Source organism: Lygodium microphyllum, chromosome 4, assembly GCF_053477565.2.
Source record: "Lygodium microphyllum isolate KBCC chromosome 4, Lygodium_microphyllum_v1.1.10, whole genome shotgun sequence".
Taxonomy (NCBI): domain Eukaryota; kingdom Viridiplantae; phylum Streptophyta; class Polypodiopsida; order Schizaeales; family Lygodiaceae; genus Lygodium; species Lygodium microphyllum.
Window position 1 is genome coordinate 132,725,550 of NC_141138.1, and position 24,954 is coordinate 132,750,503.

The 24,954-nt window shown below is 40.2% G+C and overlaps 1 protein-coding gene across 2 annotated transcripts; it reads left to right on the forward strand.

Annotated features, from left to right (window-relative positions):
- The first annotated feature begins 18,814 nt into the window (after window positions 1-18,814).
- LOC148037641 (plant intracellular Ras-group-related LRR protein 4-like) lies at window positions 18,815-23,656 on the forward strand. Of its 2 annotated transcripts, XM_087676587.1 has the most exons (5): window positions 18,815-19,029; window positions 19,121-20,026; window positions 22,013-22,878; window positions 22,999-23,159; window positions 23,283-23,656. In XM_087676587.1, the coding sequence occupies exons 2-4, from the start codon at window positions 19,411-19,413 to the stop codon at window positions 23,140-23,142; spliced, it is 1,626 nt and encodes a 541-aa protein (XP_087532713.1). In that variant the 5' UTR covers window positions 18,815-19,029; window positions 19,121-19,410; the 3' UTR covers window positions 23,143-23,159; window positions 23,283-23,656. The 2 variants fall into 2 exon arrangements, with proteins under 2 accessions (XP_087532713.1, XP_087532712.1); XM_087676586.1 differs by having other exon boundaries at window positions 18,817-19,029; window positions 22,999-23,656.
- The last annotated feature ends 1,298 nt before the right edge of the window (window positions 23,657-24,954 follow it).

Below are 24,954 nucleotides of genomic sequence, written 5' to 3' on the forward strand. Positions count from 1 at the left end.
GATAGTTGAGATGAATTGACTTAGGCAAGGGTGGAGGTGGGATTAAGAGAAAATATATGAACCTAATCTAATCAAGTCCATAGTGTAAAGGGCTAAGGAACTTTTACAATGAGAATTGAGATAATTAGACCACACATTGGGAATATAGGCTATCAAGGCTACCATCAATCCTAGAGTTTAAGCATTAGCATAAGGAGAGATCAACGATCTAGAGTTAAAAAGTGGTTTTCTACCACATAATATGAAGCAATGTAAGGTTTAATAAATTTACTAAATAGGGTTCGTTGTATTCAATACAGTGATCTTTAGGTACTAATGAAGTTGCCAAGATTGCCAGAAAAAAGTAAGCTTATTCAAAGAAAGGAAAATGTGACGTGCACATAAACTAATTATGTACATTTGAGAGTCAATTAAAAGAGGCAACAGGGAAGGCTTTGGGACAACCTATTCAATGATTGTAAATGCAAAAATGTAACACAATTTACAACAAAAAGTGAATTGTCTAACTAAGATCAATCATTCATGTGGCATATCAAACTTTAGGGTGAGCAAATAAACGAACTATTGGGACACATTAGCTAGCATTATAACAAGAAATTAACACTAGTTATGAAAAACTCAAGCCCATTTAATATAGTAAGAGGATCCATATTACTTCTAGGTTGTCTCAAGAACTAAGGTTGACAACTAGAAATAACCATGCCAAAAAAACTATTATTTTGAAATTATCTAATTAGAGTTTTTATAATAAGAACCATACAAAACCCATAGTATCAATAGATACAAGGGTTGAAGGTTGTATCATTCTTAGCCATTAATAATTTTTGGAAATATCTAACATGAACCATAGTGTCTAAAGATATAGTGATTCCTTTGGTACTATTAGTACCTATTTAGAAACAAATCAAATAACATTATAACCATACATTAACAATAATTATGAAATAATCTAGCCTTTTTATCGTAAGAAGAGGATCCACATTGCTTCTTGGCTATCTCAAGGACTAAAGGTAAGTGCAAAATGGACATAATTGCAATATTTGTAAGCTTTAGTTTACTGAAATGTTTTGGCTTCATTGTTTGGGTGTAGAGCAACTAAGTAACCTTACAACACCTTTTGTGCAATTAACTCCTCTATTTTGGTTGCAGACAAGTGCGCTTTAGGTGGTCAAAGGTGATTAATCCATTTGCTTGTTATACAACCATAATGAATAGGGGTGACAATTTTTAATAAGCTTCATAATTAAATCTCTTTGATTATGACACTAGAACTAGCTAAAGCAGGCTTGTTTTGTTTTGTTTTGTGAGTTGGTATGCACAACCAGGTTGTGCAAGCATTATCACAATGCCAAACCCTTAAGCCCCTAGTTTTGTTACACGATGCTACTTATTTCCACTCCCTTGCAATTGATAGCTCCAGGGAGACTAGCATTATGTTGGTGGAGATAGGCACCAAGCACCACATTTGGGGGCCTAGGTAACCCTACATTAGGCTAGTCGTATGTAGCAATGATTATAAGGGAAGGAAATGTATCTTCTTTATAGGTTATTAACACTGGGAATGTTCACATGTACAAGTGCAATTGTCCATGCCCTTGAACTTTTATGTCATTGAACTTCCCCTCTCTTTCTATCCCGAGAATGTTCACATGTACAAGTGCAACTATCCATGCCCTTGAATAACATTGGGAATGTTCACATGTACAAGTGCAATTGTCTATGCTCTTGAACTTTTATGCCATTGGACTTCCCCTCTCTTTTTATCCTAGCATCCAAAAAATATTGTTCATTCTTTCACTCTCCTTATGTCTCTTACATGGAGCTCACATAACCCAAGTTTACATGGAGCTCACATAACCCAAGTCATTTTTCATTATTTTTATGTCAAAGAAGAAAGTTAGTGCTAGGCATAAAAGTTTGAATTTGGTTCTTTGATATACTTTCATTCTCTTTAGGAAGAAGGTATGTTTCTTTTAAAACATTTATGTAGAGCTTTTGTGATGTAAAATTTGGGCAAGTAATTGGTATAGATGGTGGTATGCCTAGGGGTCAAGAAAATCATAATCCTTCACTTCTGATGCACTAGTTTATGTTAAGTGAAAACACAACTCCACTTGCTAAAACCCTTGATCTAGGGCTTATCTAAATACATTGGTGCATATGATAAGCATTGTTGAGAAGGCATAAACTTTGGTGTATATGCATGTGTGAAAGCACTTTTAAGTACTAGATATTGTGTGGGCATGGACTTGAGATGTGAGTATTGTGCCACATAGGTGCACACATGTAAAGTGTGAGGAGAGTAGCATGCCGCAGGGGAGCACACATGTTTGAGCATTTTAATCTATTGCTCTCTCACTTACTTTGTTACCATGCCTTGCTTAATATAGTATATGCTACATTAAGTTTCTTTGCATGGTATCGAAGTGGATTAAGGGCTCTTGATCATTACGACGTATTTATTTATGAGGGGATGCACTTATGGATTCTTAGAGCATAAAGAAAGGAAAGTTCTACAAATAAAAAAGGCTTGAAGTAGAGGGTAAAGGGTAGAGGGTAGAGGAAAGAAACCCTAACAATCATGCCTCTCTAGGAGCACGTTTAAGGAGAGTTAATGGAGTTGTAAATGATGCAATAAATAGAATTTGCATGTCATTATCTAAATGAATTCCTTGATCTAGGCAAGCATCTGGTGAGCACATAACATTGGACAAGCTCAAGAGGTAGTATAGCTATAATTGGTGCCATAGGGGCTATAGGATAGTAGTGGGACAATAGCCTCCAAAGATGCCACAACTGGATGGCCAATGGGAGTTTTTCCTCTCTAGATGATTTGTGAAAGAATGAATCGCATAGCTAAATGATGTGGTGATGTAAAATATGAAGTTAAGATTGAGGAGGATAATTTCCTAGTTAGTACAATAGCTATAGACTACAAGGCATAGAGGATGATAAGAAAGTTATGGAGTGAACATTGTAGGAAGAATACGTGAGGGCCTATTATGATCTTTACTTATAGCTCTATCAAGACCTTGCAAATGCTTAGAGCCAACAATCAACTTTGGAGAATATTGGCAACAATGTAGCTTTAAACTCATGTTATTGGTGGAAAGAAAGCAAAGAGAAGAAGAAGAAGAAAAAGAAGAAAAAGAAGAAGTGGTGGAGTGGGAATAGCCTTCACAAGCAATTTACACATCCTTGCAATCCATCTAGCACTAAAGAGTGCTTTCACACATACACATGCGCCAATTTTTATGCATTCTCAGCACCCCATCTTAAGCAAGGTGTTCAAGCTCTAATTTACCCATATAAATTTTCATTGTTCTCTCACAAATGCTATTCTCAACACTCCCCCACAATGCTAAATCGGAGTGTAACATCATGGCTATTAGTCATCTCTAGACCACTCATGTGTATGTCACATGTGCATATGTCATGCTTGTTTGAGCACCACTTGCTCAGGCAAATCCATCGTTTCCTTTTTTTAAGTGTTTGAGAAAGGCAACAACCCACTTGTTCATCCAATGTATGCATACTTTCTTACACAATGCACTCACCAAATCTTTTTGAGATTGCAACATCAAGTAGAGAACCCCATCACAAACCATCCGCTTTCCATATCTTGGACACATCATATTAAGGTCTACATGCATATATACAATCACTTTTAAGTGCAGCTTGAGTAGAAGAACCTCATGCAATGGGTGAAATACAACTTCTCATGTTTAGCACGTGAGCTTCGGTACGACCACACCCATAATGCATGAGTGAATGTTTTTTAAATGCAAACATTTATAATGTAGCATATTACCATTTGGTTGTGAACAAGGCTGTAAACCAAGCCAACAACAAAAGTAAAAGTTTTTTAGACATTAAAAAGTGGAACAATGGTGTGCCACATGATAATTGTTGTTGTTTTTTATGTTGTTATTCTACATGGTTCAAATCCTCTTCTTCATCATCTCCATTAACATTCATGGTTGTTGTTGCCCATGATGACAATGTAATAGCATGCAGCCTTATCCTTGGAGACTAAGAATGGAGACTGAGAGTGAGCCGTGGAGTTGTTAACTAGATGGAGTTGTGACACTCCCCTTCTTGCATAGATTGTGCATTTGTAGAAATTGTTGGGGATAAAGGCACCTCTGCCTAGCCACCCATGTATTACTACACTGATAGTACCCGCCACTGCAGACTGCAAGTGGTGGACGGCCATCACCATCACTTTATTCTTTATTCTTTTAGTGACAGTTTGAATAAAGGAAGGCCCGATCACACATTGTGACTGTTGGAGTCCCCGTTTGGTCTCTCTCTCTTTCTTGCTCTTGCTCTCCCGCCATAGCTCTTCCAAGCAAGCTTCGATCCTTCTCACCTTTCAACTGGTATCAGAGCATAGTTGCTTGAGCATTCGAGCTTGGTCCATGACTCCTTCAGCATTCATTCGAATCCCTATACCATTGGTTCTCACTCTTGGCAACCATATCCGACTCCTTCGAGCTCCGATCACTCCTCGACTTCCCGAGCACCTGCCCAGCCCATTTGAGCACCCTCAGGGCATTCTTTTAGAGGTATTGGAGCTCTCTTTTGTTATTTTACTTCAATCCATAGGTTTTGTGAAGCAGGGCAACCATGTCCTCTTGCTTCTTGTGATGCCTACTCTCTATTGGTCACTTTGCCCTTCAAGAGGGAGCTCTTGGGGATCCTTGACTACTCCCCCAACCTTGCCTTGACCTTGCCCAGCCCTTCCACAAGCTCCATATTAGTTTGGGCTGGCTTGAAGACCTGCAAAATTATTATTTTTTACTTCATCCCTCCCTTGGCACTCATTGGCAACTTGAAAACGCTTCATATGGCACTTGGGAACACCCCCTTGATGCTCGACATTGGTGGTTATCATTGGCATTGATTTGTGGACTGATTTACCTCAGTCTAGGATTGTTTTCCATAGTCCACAAGCAGCCACAAATAGTATTTCATCAGCACTTTATGTTTATTCTTGGTTGGCATTGACATTGGTTGCTCAGTTGGTCATGAATGCTCCCCAAATGCTAGGGGAATGTATGTGTATGATATGAGATGGTTTTGGGGCTGACTTTTCTCAGTCATTGACTATTTTACATAGTCCATAGGTAGCCCAAAACAGGGCAGCTCCCTATCATTACACTTTATACTCATGCTACATAGTCATTTGATGCCTGATTATGCCTAGTTGGTACCTATACATATAGAGAAGTGTGCCTATGGTTTTGGGCTTGGATTGAGCCACTGTTTGCTCAGTTTTGGACATTTATTTGCTGCTGGAATATTCAGGGCTGAAGCTCTTTTGCTTATGTTTGGATATGCCTATTGCATTTGGGCTATGTCTTGGATGTATACATTTATGTATTGACTCTCGGGGATCGACATAGAGCTTGGATTTGCTCTCGAATCATTGGTTGAGCTTGAGCTCGCTTCACATAGCATTTGGATCTTCATCTCTACTGTACTTATGGCATGTACTTTGCTTATGTTTGACCGGTCTTGACATGCTTGGTCTATGCCACTACTACATGCATTTACATTGTTTAGAGTTGGATGCTACTAAGCCTTGCTTTGGCTTGACATTTGATTGCCTGGAGCTTACTTTGGCTATTTCTTGGCTTGCCGGAGTTACAATTTGGATGTACTTGATGTCTATGGATGCTATGTATTGATGTCACATGGCCTATATGCTCATGTGGTCTTATCGATGCTTGATCTTAGATCTTCTGGCACTAATGCTATGATATGCCCTTGTTGAGCTTCTTTGCTTGATATTTATGGCTTTTGTGCCAGTGGGAGTGTCTTGATGCGCTTGACAGAAATTGAGCATGTGGTTTATGCTACTTGAGACTGGGATCTTCACTTGGATGTTGCATGGTTGATATGCGGTGGTCCTCACAAATGTACTTGGGCTGATTTGGGCTTTGCACTCCATGAGCATACACCTCTTTGTGTCAAGTCTTGCGAGTGTTGTGTACACTTTGTCCTATTACACAGGGGGTGTGCCGGCTTACTGACGGATTCATTTGACATGCTCGGGTGTTTGCTCGATGTCCATATGACTATCACATGTTGATTTATGCCTACTTGATGCTAGTTATGCTTTGATAGTTAGTGGTTGACTTGTTGTATTCATTTTGCCTACATTTTGCTCTCATTGTACATGGTTGTAATTTATTACAGCAAGCAATTATGCATGGACTGATGTGGAATTTTCATGCTGAATCATCTTGATTTCATGTACTTTTGATGATACGTAGTGGGCAACATCATTAGCTATCAGTTCATCGTCATATTGCCTTGGTTTTTGTGGTATTTTGATTGTTTACAGCAAAAAAAAAGCAAGCAGTTTTGCACTATATGCACCGTTTTGGACTGCAGTATGGCATCTTCTTTCACTAATAGTGCTATCTTCAACATCACTAAGCTTGATGGTATGAATTATGCCTACTAGAAGAGCCAAGTTTGGTAGGTATTGGTGCAGAAATCGCAGATAAAGCCACTAAGGATGCATGGCGAGCAGCGTGAAACTATGACTGATGACAAATGGGATGAGCTTGATGAGTTATGCAAGTCCACCCTCATCTTGTCTCTCACTGAACAGGTGCATTACAATCTGGTTGAGGAAGCACAAAGTGCTTGGCAGATTTGGGATAAAATTAAGAACCTCTATGATAAGAAAAGTCCACCAAGTCAGATGTATTGGCTAAAGCAACTTATGGACCTGCACATGAAGGAGAATATGACAATGTCTGCTCATTTGAGCTAGTTCCATGCTATTCTCAAGAACTTGACTTCATGTGGCATTACCTTCAATGATGAGGTTACTCCATTGTTTTTGCCTGGGACTTTGAGTGAGTCATGGGATGTATTCCACATTGCCTTATGTGCTCCTACTACTATTTTGAACTTGCTTGATGTAGAGAGTGATCTTGTGCAAGATGAGATCAACTGTAGGAACTTGGATGCCTCTCGTGTGTCGCATGATTTGGCTATTAGAGGCAGAGATGGTAATGGAAAGAATGACCGTGGGAATGGTTGTGGCAGAGACTTGCAGAAGTCTAGGTCTAAGTCGCGTGGTAAGTTGCATAGCAAGTCTCGTGACAGAAATGGTAATGTGACATGTCATTGTTGTGGCAAGAAGGTTCATATACGCCCACAGTGTCATGAGTTGTGCAATGAGAACCACAAAGAGAATGGGAAAGAAAAAGTACAAGAAAAATCCTCTGATTTTAGCATGGTACCTGCAAAATCCAATGTGAATATCGAGGAGATAAATGTCATGCAGACTGATGACTCCGATGGGGAGTAAATACTTGCAGCTAGTTCTTGTGATGCTATGCAATTGATTGAGGTTCACTCTATGTATGTATAGTGTTGGCTTTTGGATTCTAATGCTTCATTTCATGTTACACCATGCCATGAATGGTTTCAAACTCCTACCGCATTGTCTCTAGTTCAGTTCGCTTGGGTGATGATAGGTCACTTGCTATTGTTGGCATTGGGGATGTATGGCTGCAGTTCTCTACTGGCATTACTTTTTTATTTCAAAATGTATGTCATGTACCTGCGCTTACACGCAGTCTTATGTCTACAAGGTAGCTTGATGATGTTGGATTTCATGTTTCATTTGGGGATTCTACCTGAAAGATCACCCATAGCAAACTTGTGCTTACTAGAGGTGCCAAGGCTGGCAGCTTCTATCCTCTTGTAGTTGATGGGTCCTCATATTTTGATTCATATGAGCATTGTCTTTATGGCAGATAGACTAGGAATATGCATAAGAAGTCTGGTCGAACATGCATGGGTGAGCCCTTGGCATTAGTACATTCGGATGTCTGTGAGCCCTTGCCCTGTTAGTCTATGGGTGGTGCAAATTATTATGTGATGTTTATTGATGATTTTTCATGTAAAGTCTGGGCTTACCCCATTAAGCTTGAGTCAGATGTCTTGGTTGTGTTTCAGAGATGGCTTGCATTGGTTGAGAACCAGACTGGGCATAGCCTGAAATGCCTTAGGACTAACAATGGGGGAGAATATCTGTCACGTGCCTTTGAGCAACTATGTGACAAGAGGGGTATTAAGTGTCAGTTGACCATCCCCTATACCCCACCCTAGAATGGTTTGGCTGAGCGGATGAATAGAACCATCCAGGAGCATGTATGCAATATGCTTAGCCATGTAGGCCTACCACAGAGCTTTTGGACTGAGGCAGTTAGTATAGTTGTGCATATCATCAATAGATCACCTTCTAGGGGTTTGGATTTTTGGGTTGCAAAGGAGGTATGGACTGGGAAACCTCCGTCTTATGCGCATCTACGTATCTTTGGATGTGAGGCATTCAAGATGCATAGGTAGCCTGAGAAGGTGGTAGAGATACGCAGGGTTATATTCTAGGAGGAGCCACGTGCTCCTACATAGTCAGTTGGACAGCCTGCAAGAGCAATTGGTACACATGGCCAGGGTGTTGGATAGGATGCTAGACATACAGCAGAGCGTGCAGTGAGATAGTTTACTAGAGCTACACATCCACCTAATAGATTTGAGTCCTTGATGCATTATGTCTTGATTACAAATGCAGGAGAGCCTCTCACCTATGATGAGGCTATGCGCAGGGGTGACAATCACTCCTCAAAGAGGACTATGGAGTCTGAGATGGACTCCCTGCATAAGAATATGACTTGGAATTTAGTTGTGATGCCTAATGGCAAGAAGTCTTACTAACAGTACCCGCCACTGCACATTGCAGGTGGCAGGCACCCATCACCGTCACTTTATTCTTTATTCTTTTAGTGATAGTTTAAATAAAGGAAGTCCCGGTCACACATTGTGACTGTTGGAGTTCCCATTTGGTCTCTCTCTCTTTCTTACTCTTGCTCTCCCGCCATAGCTCTTCCAAGCAAGCTTCGATCCTTCTCACCTTTTAGAAATAGTTGAAGTAGTCACTCATTTGCTTAATGAAGACTTAGTAGCATTGAATGCTACTTCAACTTCCAAATTTTCATCCTCATTGTCAACTAAATTCTCTGCTTAAAAATGTACATACAAGCTAACAAGGTAGTAGGCCATGCCTTGGTTCTCACTTGATGTGGTGACTTGCTTAATAGAGTCATGCTGCTTGCTCAATGTTGTGAGTTGGAGCCAATCTATGCACTTTATGCACCCATCTTGTGTGGTGTGTGGACATGGACTTGAGATGTAAAGTATGCCACATAGATGCACACATGTAAAGTGGGAGGAGAGTAGTGTGCCACATGGGGGCACACATGTAAAACGTGAGGCTATGCATGAATGAAACCTCTCCTATATATGTAAACATTGTGTAGAATGCAATAGCACAATTGTTGTTGAGTGTTTATCTCTCTCTCTCTCTCTACTTTGTAGCCTTGTTTTTCTTAATATGGTGTAATCTACCTTGATTGTTATATATGTGATCTACGCTAACCACCATGATTAAAACCCCGCATTAGGTTTCTTTACAATCATGAGATGACAACTTTCTGTGAGAGAATGATTTTGACACATTCGACAAACTTAGTGTATGAGGGAAAAACACCTAAGTAAAAAGCGACAAACACTCACATACCAAAACCTACATAAGTATGTTATTGTCCATGCATAAAATATTAGAACTATAGCATGAGAACCCTATGTAAGCAAGGGTGCACAAGGAAAGGTGAGGTGTGAATAGACTAGAGGACAAGGGAAACCCTAACCCTAGCTCACTCAAAGGCTCTATAACCCTGGCCAAAGGTCATTCTCAATAGATGAGAGAGTGCATTAGTTAAACTTTGAGAAACTTAATAAGTAATATCTTTTTCTTATACTTGAGCTCTCCTTCTCATGCTTCTTGAGCAACACATTTCTCTCCACCATTGATCCTCATTTTCTTCACATGGTATGTATCTAGAGCTTGGTTGAGTGATGGGAGTTGAGTGTGCTTGCATCTCTATTGTCAAGCTTGAAACTCCATATCCAGCCATACCCACTAAGCTTGGAGGGTCTAGTGAGGAGATGATCAATAGCATATCTCTCTGAGACTTAAACTAAGGAGTTGCTCCTCAACTCCAAGTGTCCCAGCTCGGTACTTCAGAGACCTAACATTCACGCATACATAGAAGGGAGACATTACTCATTTTCTCAAGAAAAGGTATAGTTTATGTTTTTTACTCTACATGTCCATCAAAGGACGTAATGTTGGTGGCTACCATAAGGCTTTGGTAAACCCCCAAGAGGACTAACTCCACCTAAGAGGGTTTGCCAAAATTCCTTCTTTCCTAGCCACAGTGATTAAAACCCTAACTATCATTCTTCATGGCAGCCATAGCTAGAAAGCTTCAAGCTTTCTTCTTTCAATCATAATCATCTTGGTTACCACTAACAGTGATTCTAATAACTGATAACCATCTCTAGAGTTTATTTTAGGTTTGGAGGCTCAAAAATCGAAGTGTCTTAACTCGAAGGTGACTCTCAAGTGTTAGGGGTAAAGGCGCTTGTGCCTAACTGCTAGTGTACTAGTTACACTAATAGTACCAGCACGCATGTACACTACAGGTGCGAGCACCCATCATTGTCACTTCATTCTTTATTATTTTATAGTGACATTTGAATAAGGGAAGGCTAGTCACACAACCTGACTTTTGGAGTTCCCACATCTTGTGTGTGTCTCTCTCTCGCTTGCCATTGCTCCTTCTACCATAGCTCTTGCTTCCATTCACATGCTTCCACTCAGGGCTCACTCTCTTCAACTAGTATCAAAGCAATCTTCCTTGAGAGCTCAATACCAACCTAGCATTGCTTTAGCTTCCATACAAATACCCATGGTAGGTTTTCCTTATTGATAGCCATGGCTTCACCAAAAATGGTATATATTTGATCTTCCCTACTTCAGGCTTATTCTTGCCCCCCTAAGGCTTGCTCCATGGCAGCATTTGCTCAACTTTGACCGTCATTTTCATGTTGTAATACAACATAAGTAAGCACTTATTTATGACAATTGATGCCTATTGCAGGTTCATGCCCTATAGATACAACGTTGGATGTATTGATACCTCGGATGTCATATACTTAGTGTTTTTGAGCCTTGCTTGCTTATTTGGCATTCGAATTTTGTTTTAGTGGGAGCTATTCAAAATTATGTATTGAGCCCCGTTTACACTTGGATGCACTACACATAGCATTTAGTTTATGGAGTTGTTATGGTGAGACAGTGGGCCTCAATGTGACAAGTACCTACTCTCTTCATACTATATGTATGCAGTTGATGCTTATCGGGCTAATCTGACTTTTGTTTTGGGCCAACACCTATCTCTATCACATTGTTGTCAGTGATGTATTCATCTTACATGTCTATGTATTGAGCTTCTATTTGCTATTATTGCTCAGTTAGTTGTGCCTTTGGTAGGTCTCTTCCATTATTTGTAAGACCTACTATATGCATGATGATCATGCTTATGGGATGTATCTCAATCTAACACATTGACCTTTAATAGTTTTCGATGCTAGTTGCATATTCACTCATTGCTAGTTGCAGTTCTTCCCTGGTAATTGCAATTTGCATTTTAATTAGTGATAGTTCATACTTGGCTTTGATTTCTTATTGTTGTACTCTGTTTTCAACATGTTGTAATCACAGTTTACTATACTAGTTATGAGAGCAGTCACCTCTTGTTGACAGTATTTTGCTTATAGTTTGTGGATAGCTCATTACTTTGGTAGTATCTCTTGTCTCTCACTTGATTTGGTAGTGGTTTTGGGGCTGATTTGCAAAAAATTATAGCAATCTCTTTTTCCCTTCTATTCACTTGCTTGGTCTCATTATGGCTAGTGGTTCTCATGATAGTGCCATCTTCCATATTAAAAAACTAGATGTGACCAACTACAATTATTAGAAGATATAGATATGGCAAGTTTTAGTGTAGAAATTGCACATTAGACCACTAAAAATGAGGTGCCAAACCCAAAAACAGTGGGGCCAATGATTGGGCTAAATTGGATGAGCTATGCACTCCCACCATCATTTTATCACTCTCTAAGTAGGCTCACTACAATGTTCTAGTGGACAATTGGACTGCATATGAGCTTTGGACACAAATTAAGAATCTTTATGGCAAGCAGAGTTTTGTATCTCAAATGTATTGGCTGAAAACAATTGATGAACCTTTGGATGAAGGAAGCAACTTCTATGTTTGCACATTTGAATGAGTTTCACTCCATCATCGGCCATCTAGCTTCACAGAGGATTGAGTCCAATGATCATTTGCATTCTTATTTCTACTTGGTACCTACCTAAGTCACGGGACACTTTTTGTAAATCTATATGTGCTAATACCTCAAAGGGTGGGCTGAAATTACAAGATGTTGAGAGTGCCCTCTTGACAAAAGAGGCAAATAGAAAGATTGTTGATGCTTCCTGTATGTCACATGCATTGACTATGAGAACCTAGCAGGATGGAAATGGCCATGGTAGAGACTCTCAAAGGTCTCAGTCTAGGAGTCCCATGGCCGTAAGTCTGACCTTACTTGTCACTATTGTAGGAAAGCAAGTCATATTCAACCATAATGCCATAAAATGTGTAAAGACAAGTGCAAGGAAAAGGGAAAGGGTACATTGCATGACAAGAATGATGATCATAGCATTTTGCCTAACAAGTCTAGCATCAAGATTTGAGGAGATTAATGTGGAGTAGCCTGATGTGTCTAATGATCTCATATTGGCAGCCTCTTCCTTGGATGCTTCACAGTTGATTGATGCTTTGTTAGGATATACTTAGTGTTGATTGATGGATTCAGGGGCTTCCTTTCATGTGACCCCTTATAAAGAGTGGTTTCACACCTATCATAGTATGACTGCATCTGTTTGTTTGGGAAAAGAATTGGCATTGGAGATAGTTGGTATTGGTGACGTCCATTGGTTCAAGCAGCACGTTCACTCTTCATGATGTACGTCATGTACCAGTTCTCATTACCGAAGAGCCTTATCTCTACTAGCACCTTGGATGATGCGGGTTATTTTGTCTCTTTTGGTGATTCCTCATGGAAGATTACCCATGGGAAACTTGTTATCGCACATGGTGCTAAGTTTAGTATCCCATATCCCTTGCTTGTATTTGGGTCAAGTAACCATGTTTTAGTTGTGGTTGCAATCCCATATGTATCTCTTTGGCATTGTCACCTTGGGCACATGTCTTTGAAAGGAATGAAAATGCTTATTCGTTTTTTGCAGTATCTTCTACCCCTAGACTATAAGTGTTTTGAGTCTTGCAATCATTGTTTATATGGTAGGCAAACATGTAGTGCACATAAGAAGTTTGGCATGAAGCACATGGGTAAGATTTTGGCTCTCATTCATTGGGATGTATGTGGTCCCATGCTCTGTCATTTGCTAGGTGGTGCAAAGTACTTTGTCACCTTCATTGATGATTACTCACATAAGGTTTGGGCTCACCCTATTAAGAAAAATCGAATGTCTTATCTACCTTTCAACGTTGGCTTGCTCTTATTGAGAACCAATTTGGATATAGGATAAAATGTCTACGAACAGATAATGGGGGTGAGTATATCTCGAAAGCTTTTGAGTACTTTTGCAATGAGCAGGGTATAAAGCATCAATTGACCACCCCCTACACCCCTCCCCAAAATGGTATTGTGAAACACATGAACTAGATGATTCAAGAGAGATTCTGCAGTATGCTTAGCTAGGCAAGCTTACCATAGTACTTTTGGGCTAAGACACTTACTACTATCGTACACTTGATTAATACGTCCCCTTGCGCTGCTATTGATTGCTAAGTTGTTGAGGAGGTATGGAAGATTGGGAAACCTTCATCATATGCTTATTTGAGTATCTTTGGTTGTGAGGCATTTTGCCATGTTCCCAAGGACATGCACAATAAGCTAGATCATAAGTTCATGAAATGCATATTTCTTAGTTATGGGGATGTAAGTGAAATGAGCTATCGCCTATGGGATCCGTAGGCTCATCAGGTTATCTGCAACCATGATGTAGTTTTCCATGAGAAAAAGATGCATGAGCAGCATGAGTAGGTAGTTGAGGTACACAAGGTGATGTTTTAGGAGAAGCCTCTAGTTCTTGTATAGCCACCTAGATAGCCAACAGCAATAGTTGATGCTCCCATGGCCTAGGATTTGTCTCTTGTGCAGGATCAGCCTATTTTGAGATAATCTATTAGAGCTAGACATTAGCCTAAGCTCTTTACATCCTCCATGGATTATGTTATGGTGATAGATGCAAGTGAGTCTCTCTCTTATGATGAGGCCATACACAAAGATGATAGTCACTCATGGGATAGGGCTATGTAGTGGAGTTTGACTCCTTATAGACAAACTATACATGGGATTTGGTTCCTTTGTCTAGTGGCAAGAAGGCATTACCATGCAAGTGGGTATACAAGTTGAAAAGTATTATTGGACACCCAAGCCAGATTGGTAGCTAAGGGTTTCAAGCAGGAACATGGTGTTGAATTCAATGAAGTCTTCTCTTCTGTGGTCAAAATGATGACCCTATAGTTTTGGTACTAGCCTTGGTTACTCATGGACCTTTATTAGATGAATAATAAAGACGGATTTTCTACATGGGGATTTTCATGATGAGATTTATATGTATCACCCTAAGGGATTTGAGAAAAAAAGGCAAGGAACACATAGTGTACAAGTTGAGAAAGAGCCTTTATGGCCTTAAGCAAGCACCTAGGGAATGGTGCCACAAGTTCGATGCTTTTATGCATTCATAGGGATATAGCCATAGTGCTATGGATTGGTATTTATATATGAAGAAGGCTCGTGATGGTAGCCTTATGATTTTGATACCATGTGGATGATATGCTTATTGCTGGGAGAGCTCATGATGAGCTAGACGCCTTGAAAACTTAGCTCAAGAAGAGCTTTAAGATGAAGGACATGGGACATGCCTCACATATTCTTCGGATGCACATCACATGTGATTGCTCTAAGGGGCTTCTTTATCTATTACAAAAGGAGTATATCTAGAAAGTCCTTTGAGCGATTTCATATGTAGGATGGTAAGTCTATTGGCTCTCCTCTACCTTTTCACGTAAAGGTTACTCAAGATGATTGTCTGTAGTCAAATGAGCAGAATGACAAGATGGCCAAGATCCCTTATGCATCCATAGTGGGCAATTTGATGTATGCCATGACAACTACGCATCCTGGCATAGCATTTACAGTGCGAGTTGTGGCACACTACATAGCTACACTTGGTAGACAGGATTGGGATGCCATAAAGGGTATCATGAGGTACTTGAAGGGCACATCAACTATGTGCATATGTTATGGTGGCCTGGATATAGGAGTTGTGGGATACACTGACTTTGATTATGTAGGACATGCAGACTGTGGGAAGTCCACCTCTGGCTATGTCTTCATCTTTGTTGGATGTGTTGTTTCTTGGATGTCTAGGGTGCAGAAATGCATGGCTCTCTTTACTATTGAGGGAAAGTATATTGTAGCCATTGAGGCTTGCAACAAGGAGACTCTCTGGTTAGGTTATCTAGTGGTAGGCCTTGGTATTATTAATGTGGTTTTTGCACTACATTCGGATTCTATGAGTGCTATTTAGTTGGCCAAGAATCCAATCTTCCATGCAAAGATAAAGCACATTGAGGTGCATTACCACTTTATTTGAGAGGCTGTACAGGACAAGTCCATTGAGCTTACTGACCAAAATCCTAAAAATCTACTCACCAAACTTCTCTAAGTGGAGTGTTTTGCCTTTCTTAGGAAGTTCATGGGCATTGGATGAGATGATGTCTAATCTCATCCTATTGTACTATGTACACTTGTACTTTGTTACTTTTTTCTTGGTCTTTTCTTATTAGGCGCACATTTGCCTTTAAGTGGGAGGTTGTTAGGGGTAAAGACACATGTGCCTAGCCACCCGTACATTAGTTACACTAACAATACTTGCACACCTATACACTGTAGGTGGCAAGCACCTATCATTGTCACTTCATTCTTTATTCTTTTAGTAACATTTGAATAAGGGAAGGCTAGTCACACATAGTGACTATTTGAGCTCCCTTCATCAAGCCCGTCATTCAACTTGACTCCAACACATGCATTTCCATGAGCTTGGATATTAGTATTCTTAAACACTATTGATAAATCTATTGATATTGCTTATACTGATGTTTATTAGAAATTTGAATGTTAAGACTGAGATATGAACACCATTTAACATTTTTAAGTGCCTATCTCATTAAGTGACACTATAAGGCTATGTGTAAAATTATAAACACATAGACCATGTTACTGCTCCTCTCCAAATGTTATCTTGCTGATTTTTAAATCATATTTTAAATCACATTTATGCTATTACTTATTTAATTTAAGCATCATTTCATTTACTTCTACTCTTATTGCCCACTTTATAAAGGATTAGACATTGCCATTGCCTTGTGCAATTGGTAAGGCCTTTCTATCATGACCTATGTTGATGTAAAACCTCAAATCCACGCTGGCCCTTCATCAAAGGGACCAATTCCATTGACCGATCCAACCCTATAGATGTAGAAGATGATGAAAGAGCCCAAGCTATAATAATGTTGCACTTGGAGGAATCCTTCATCCACCACATTGATCAACTTGCAACTACAAAGGAGAAGTGGGATGAGCTCGAGAAATTGTATGGTGCAAGAGGAAAGAACTCCAAAATCTTCCACAAAGTAGGGGTATTTAGCTTGGAATTCAAACAAGGAGAAGACTAGGGGCTAATGGCCCCCAAGCTCAAGTTGTTGAAGAAGATGCCATTGCAATACTTTTAAAGGTTGTACAAAAAGTCTTCCCAACTCTTGTGACTACTCTAACAAATGTACCAAATCCTATACTTGAAGGTGTCATTCAATCTTGTTTGGATGAGGAAAAAAAGAAATCAAAAGGAAGGAACCACTAGTTAAGCATCTACCTCAATAGCCAGTGATCAACTCTTAGTTCATACCATTTCCACTAAATGTTCCTTTTGCAATAGAAAGGTTCATACTATAAGCAACTGCTGGAAAAAATATCCCAATAAAATAAAGTGCAACAATAAGCAAACATGACATATAACCAGTAAATGTCCTAACTCCACTAAAGCACCAAAAGAATTGGAGGCCAACTATGTCTCCAAAGCACCTGATGACCTCCTTTTCTAGTATTCTTTGTATCATCTTTTCATAAACATCATTGTAGCCTACTTTATAAAGGCCTCCCACATATTGATTTGGGGGGGGGGGGGGGGATTTACATGCCGTGTAATCCAATGCCACCTTGGCATTGAGGGGGTGTGTGTGTTAGAAGTATATCATAAGAACCCTATATAAGCAAGGGTGGATGAGGGAAGGTGAGGTGTGAATAGACTAGGGACATGGGAAACCCTAACCCTAGCTCACTCAAAGAATATATAACCATGGCCAAAGGTCACTCTTAGTAGATGAGAGAGTATACGAGTATTTTGAGAAACTTAATAAGCAAGATATTTTTCTTGTACTTGAGCTCTCCTTCTCATGCTTTTAAAGCAGCACATTTCCATCCTTCACCACCACTGATCCTCATTTTCTTCACATAAAATTGGTGTGAGGGGAGATTTAGATTATCTTAATATTATATTTCCTATAAGGCTTGCGGTTCTTGATTGGTCATGGCACATAAGGAAAGTGTTTGTTATGGGCACGCCAATTGCTCTTTGAGAGTGAGGAGATTGCTCTCACAACTTACAAGAGAAGAACTTGAAAGAGAAATTGAACTCAAACTTGATTGTGAGATAACTCGATTAAATGAGATTCTACTCACAAGAGTGTTGCTTGATTTATAAGACAAGACTAGAACATGACAAGAACTAGAAGAGAACGTACAATGTTACGATGTCTAAAATATAGAATAATAACTCATTAGACTCATCCTTTGTATACCCCCTTTTTGTAGTAAAGATTTGCTTCCTCTATGACTCAAGAGAGACTTTCCATGAGCTTTAATCTCCACCATCTCAATTGAAATACTCGACAAAATTTTCATAGAATCTTTCTTCACACGTTACATGGGATAGAGATTATTTCTAAAGCAATCTTTATAGATCTCCATTCTAGAGGGCTGAAATTTGGCCTTTTAGAATGAGTGACATTTGCTCCACACCTGAAGGAGGGATATCCTTCCCATATTTGTAAACATTCTATATTAACAGGTAAAAAAATGACTTGCATTTCTTCTTGTAGTTGACACATATGCATTTGATTCTCTACTAGCATGCCCATAATTCTATAGTAGTCATTGCTTTAGTTGACCTTGGGAAAGTTGCATGAGGGTTTGTAGGGGCATCAAAATCCCAACATAGGGTCTCTCTATCACAACTACTCTCATAGTCTCAACACATGTAAGGAAATAGTATTATATCCTTTGAGCTATTAGCCCGCTCACATTAAATATACCTTGCAAGAATGCGGTAGGCTGAGGTGTGCTTGCCATTTGTGCAATCCAGTGAATTTCTTGAACCCTGCTAAAACACACTTAGCACAACCTTTTGCAGCAATGCTTAGAGGTGTAGTGAAGGATTACTTTCACCCCACCCCCTACATGCATCGCGTGGGTGCAAGGGCATGGCAGTAAGAAATTCAAACCCTTGTTAACCGTGGTGCCCGTGGTGCAACCTGGCTCTAGAGATGGGTGTTAAAACATGGGAGGGGCCTATGTTGGGGCGGTCCTTTCTATACATTTATTTATTACAGCATTTGTAAATCAGAGACAGACTTCATCTCGGACCTTCTCTTGGTTTAATTGTTTGTGGGGGCGCCTTTTGTTATTTTTAGTTCTTTCTCTCTTTCAACAAAAGCTCTCTATCTCACAGGATCCCTCCATCGCCCGTAGTCTTGTCCTGTATTTATCCAGATGGTAGCTTACTCTCTCGAGTTCGTCTTCGCTTCGAACCTTCTCCTTTTGGTCGCTTCCTTCGCCGCCCCCCCCCCCCGCGCGTCTCTCAGAGTGGATTGCGGAGATTAGGTGCGATTGCTCGCATTCAGGATAGTCTCACATTGTCATTTCTCCTTTCTGCATCTTTTCATTTCTGACGCATCTGTTCTTTGTCCTCCAGGACTCGAGTTTGCGCTACTGCCCTTCGTAATTCGCAGTATTGATCTTTCTCAGACTCGAAATTCGCCTAATTCTACAGAATCCCAAACTGCAATTTTCCAGATTAGGCACAGGCGCGATCACAATTCCTTTCAAATCGCAACCTGCTGGTAGGTGCTGCTCTGTTTTTTCTGCTGCTGCGTCGAGGAGAACGGGCCTTGGAGCGAATTGAACGGGAACAGAGGATAGACTGAGAGGACTCTTTTATCTCCCTATCCTCCAAAGAGTTTCTCAAAGGCCGTTCGTGCCACCATGGGTGCTGGCCTCCACTCCCTTGACGAGGTGGTCGCAGAGATGCTCAGGCTGAAGAAGGCCCTGCCTCCGCGCCCTTCGTTCCCGGAGCTCGAGCTTGCCCTCGGCACCATTGCTAAGGTCGATGAAACCTTAGCCGCCAAGCAAGCCGACCTTCTGCGACAGCCTCGCCCGCCTGATGTACCACCCAGTGTCTTTGCTGCTCTCCAGGAGATGTGCAATGAGGCCCTCGTGGAACATGCTACTGAGCAGAAGCGTGCTGCTGATGCTGTCATTGAGCTGGAGCAGCGGCACCGAAAATATGATGAATGGATTCAACAAGCCCATAGTACTCTCTTTGATACTGGGCTGGCTTTGCGGAAGCCTACACACGAAGAGGTATCTGCGTCTACAACAACAGGAAGTGCAAGGTCAGTTTTGGATGCGGATTGGGACTTAGGAGCATCGACATCAGCATCAGCAACACCAGGTGGTTCAGATGATCAGAGCGAGAAGTCTCAGCACGTATCAAAGCACCCCACGTCTCCAAAGTTGCAGTTGCCTGCCCTGAACTTGAATCGATCTCTATCTTGGACTTCACGGCAAGGTGGGACACATTCCAAGGATATGGCTGTAGGTATGTGCCCTATGTGACATTTTATGCTTTTGATTTTTCCAAATCCTGCTTTTTGTTCATTCTTGGTTGAGCTTGTTTAAATATGATATTTTTTCTACTTCACGGCAAGGTGGGACGTATTCCAAGGATATGGCTGTAGGTGTGCGCCTTATGTGACATTTTATGCTTTTGATTGTTCCAAATCCTGCTTTTTGTTGATTCTTAGTTGAGCTTGTTTAAATATGATAGTTTTTGCCTCACTTTACCTTGGTCTGAATTGTGTGTAGCACAGTTAAGGTTTTGTTTGGGAAAGAAATTTTGTTGTAGGATGATGCCTGTTCATCTGATTTGAGCTAGTAGTTGGGTGCACAGTTTGTTGTAGGATGATGGCTGCGCATCCGATTTGAGCTAGTTGGGTGCACAGATGTTTGCAAGCATGGATTTCTTCGAGTTGATTTGGATCATGTTTTGTCTCGGTTGAGCCAGTTGGGTACACAGATGCTTGCAAGTGTGCATTCCTACGAGTCAAGTTGGATGTCATTGCATAGTTTTCTCAAATGTAGTGATTTTGGAATATTACTTACATGGTTCTCTTTTTCTTTCTTGTTTCTGGATGTGCATATATTTAATCTAGGGGAGGTAATCCTTTGTGTTCCATTTGTCAATGCAAAGTACATCTTTTTAGGGCTTGAGCTCTTTTATCCACAGGTTTTTAGGTGCTCAGAATTAGTTGCATATGATGGGCTTCCAGCAGCATGGTCTACATGCTCTCGGAGCATTTTTCTCTTTTCTGACACTCTGCAGTGACATTTTGCCCCTATACAATTGAATACTTTACGAGGGTTGGCCGTTGGGTGGCATATATTTGATTGCAATGGTCTTTGCTGGCTTTTATACAGTTTTTTATTTGAAATTTTCCTTATGGTTCTGTGTGATTTTAACATGTCCGGAAGTCTTATCAGTGCATGTGTAGTATCTAACTTTACCTGCATTTGTCCTGACTTTCTTCCTGTTTTCGTACTGTATGCTTTAGCTCCTTGCAAGCTGATTGACCCTGGAGCATCTCAAAGTTATGATTTGCACTTCTTATCCTTCTATCTAGTTAGTTATTGAATCGGCTGAGGTATATTGTCCTTAAGAAATCGAGAACAAAATATGTAATGAAACCACTCTGTGCTCAATGTATTGTCTTCATTTTTCCTTGGGTCAAATTATATGTCACAAGTCACTGAGCTCAAGTATCTTATACCTTATTAAAGTCATGTCTTATATTTTCCGAAGGTACATAATTTGGAACCTTCTTTTTCCACCCCTTCCCTGTTTTGGATGTCTAACTTTGTGGTAGTGTCTTAAGTGTTGCGAGTGAATTACAGAGAAGAGAGTGCTGTTATATATATTTGGAAAATACATTTTCTGGATGCAATTTTTTGATGTGGGATTGTTTTTGGTTCTGTTTGTGAAAAAATAGTTTCTGAATGCTTGCCTAGCAGTTACGTGGGCTTTGTTGCTATAATGTCTTTGTTGCCTACATTGGATGTCTCTTGTGATGATTGCTGCTTCTGTTGTCTTTTATACCCTGGGGCACTCTCTTTTCTACTGTTGTTTTAACTTGTGTTTCAGTGCAGTTAATGGAAGCTTGAACTATAGTGAAGCGAGTTTGTAATTGTTTGAAACATTTCTTCTTCTTTCTACTGTGGATTGTATTTTACTGGAGAATGCTACATTTGGTCTTGCATGTATGTTCATACTTTGTTTACTGTTTTGTCGCTTCTGTCTTGCATGTACGCTTGTCTATATGTTCACGGTGCTGTGTTTGTATGGTCTACCTGCTGTTTTGTATCATTACCTGCTTGTCTATTTTTTACTTGCTGTCTTGCATGTGTCTTTTTGTCTCAATGTATTTCCTATCTGCATGTATATATGCTCAATGTTTTTTGCGTACCGTGAAGCAGCTATTTGTGTATAGTATCATTCAGTGCTCTCAGTTTTCTAGCATGCTTTTTACAGAGGAGAAATTGTCCAGGGGATCTATAGTCTCTCTTGTAAATGGCAAAGGAGATGGAGATCATCCTCAAGATAACTCCCCGGTACTTGCCCAAGAAGGGAATGGTATGAAGAAGGTTTTGGATGCACTGAGCACTCTGGACATTACATCTAAAGAAGAGCAAAAGAAGCTAGATCTTCATGGTGCATTTTTGAAGGAAATTGAATGGGTTCCTGAATCCCTGGGGAAGATGACTTGGCTCACTGAATTGGACCTGAGTGGGAATCGGCTTACCATTCTTCCGGACTCGTTAGGAAATTTGTGCAAGCTTGTTCACCTGAATGCTAGTTCTAACCAACTTATAGCACTTCCTGATACAATTGGTAGTCTCACATGTTTGGAAATTCTCAATATTGAGAATAACAGGATTGAGGAGCTGCCATACACTATAGGACAGTGCACAAGATTGACTGAGCTGATTTCTGGGTTTAACCAGTTGAAAGCATTGCCGGAAGCCACTGGGAAGCTTTCACAGCTTCGACTCCTTGATGTGCATCTGAATAACTTGGCAAGCTTACCGACCACTATGGCTTCTATGACTAGTTTGACTGAACTCGATGTCCATTTCAATCAAATACAATCTGTTCCAGAAAGTCTCTGCCAAGTTACCACTCTAACAAGGTTAAATCTGAGCTCCAATTTTACTGAATTAAAGGAGCTGCCGCAGCAAATTGGAAACTTACAGAAGCTCAAGGTTCTGAATGTGAGCTGCAACCAGATCACCGTGCTACCTGATTCATTTGCAATGCTTACAAATTTGCAAGAGCTCAACTTAGGCGGGAATCCTTTGCGCATACCACCCCCAGACATTGTTCAGAAAGGCACAGAGGTAAAACTAGGCTAGCTGGCCAGCTGAGTCTTTTGAAACAACACAGACAGAAGCAGATAGTGTATGTATGAAATTGCTTTGATGCTGTTCACTTCTAAAGGTTACCTATCTTGTTTGCAGGCTGTCCTTAAATATATGGCTGATCGGATCACAGTAAAGGAGCAAAGAAAGCCAGTTGTACGGGAGAGGAGTATTTGGGATATTTTGTTTTTTGCATGTGTGTGTGGTAAGCCATCTCGGAAGAAGGAGATGCTTGTGGCTTGAGGAGGGAGGCAAAACAGGTTGAGTGAATGTTGCTTTTGTTTTGCGTTGGATATCAATATATGTGCAACAAGTGATTTGTACAGAAGTTTTGAGGGCTGAGAATTTAATGGCAAATATTTAGTGTCTCGAGTGCCTGCCAGGTACTCGTATCTGCATTGGATGCCATTTGGGCCTAATTCTGAGAAAGGAGAGTTTCATCTACAGGCTGTGTCAGGTTATCGGGTGTGAATGCATGTTCTCGACCTGTATGTGTTTAACTTCTGGATAAGTTTATAATCTTGTGCCAATAAGTCAACGATGTGCTCCAGCTCTCTACTTCAGTTCCCTATCAGGTCTTTTGACTGAAGGACCCTCATAGATTCTGATTCTATAAGATCTGGTGTGCATTCTTTTGTTACAAAACTCAATAGCGAGTTTAAAATCACCATTGTATGAGACTGAAATGATATATATTTTTTGAAGAGCTTGGTCTTGTTCATTTATGAACGAATAATGGTTCAAGGAAGGTTTTACTTGTGCAGGTGCGCAACTCTGTTGCGTGGGCTTTATCCAAGATGGACTGCAGCTTTATTTTACAAGTATACTTCCTACTTGATTGAATCTTGTATAAAATAATTCAGCGAGTCAGTGTTCGTTCAACTCATCTTAAGTGAGAGTTTTCCCTGTTTTTGTTTGGCCAAATTTTTTGAATAAACTTGATCATGTTGTGCTTCTTTAAGAACTAGACCTCTGTCAGCAATTTGGACAAGAAGTATGTAGATTTGTTGATACATATGCTTAGTTTGTGTATAATTCCACCAGTGATACATTATACATGCCATTTTATTCATTCATTGCTTGATTGTCTAGGCCAGTTCTTGCTTGCTTACTGATTGAAAACATGTTACCTGCTTAGAATTTGGATGTCTTCCTTTGAATGCTAGCAAAAGCATTTGGGACTAACGTGTTGAAATAGATGGCGGATGTGGCATTGCTATCATATCCAGGAGCCAGTGCAACAGAGTTTGGCTTCTTATGTGATCACTTCAAGCCTTAGGGCTACTTCCATTCCTCTCAGCACTGCTCCACTTATGGCAGAGGAGGACCAATGTCAAGACGATGTCTGTCCAAATGTATCAAACATTGAAGCCAACCAGTTTATGCTAATCAGAATGATAAGGGTATCATAAGAGAATTAGGCTCCTGAGGTACTGTGAGTAACCTTTAGAAGTCATGTTATCAGTACAGAGGCTTTTTCTGTGATGTAGGCGATTTTCTACTGTCATATTTGCTCAATCCCTTGGGGGATTTAAGAAGGTATAATAATTAGCGAACATGATAATCAGGTAGCCTTAATCAAAACGATCTGTCATTTAGTCCATTAGAATGCATGGCAAGTCCTAAACCCTAAACCCTAAACCCTTGCCCATTTGAGTGGAGTGGATCAATTGTGGTTGTAGAATTGTGGCTGGACCTTGATTCTGTGGATTTTTGGACCCATTGGATGCTGTTATGATATCCTAGTACTTCAGTGACAACAGATTTCATTTAGCTCCTATGTGTAGATGTTGAGGTAGAGGAGATCCTGGTGATGATTTATGGACTTATTGTTTCAAATTGAAAGTCGCAATTCATTTATTGCGTTTTTTTCCTTATAATGTAAAACATGCACGTGTTTAGCCAAACACAGAATAAGAACCCTGTGCCTGACATGAAAGCAACACAAATGCTTAGCTTATCTTTACTTGCATGCCACTTTTTGAGTGCAACTACGCAGGTTCGAGTGGTAAATTTAGTGGTGTATAAATGCACCCATTATATCATTTTCCCTTG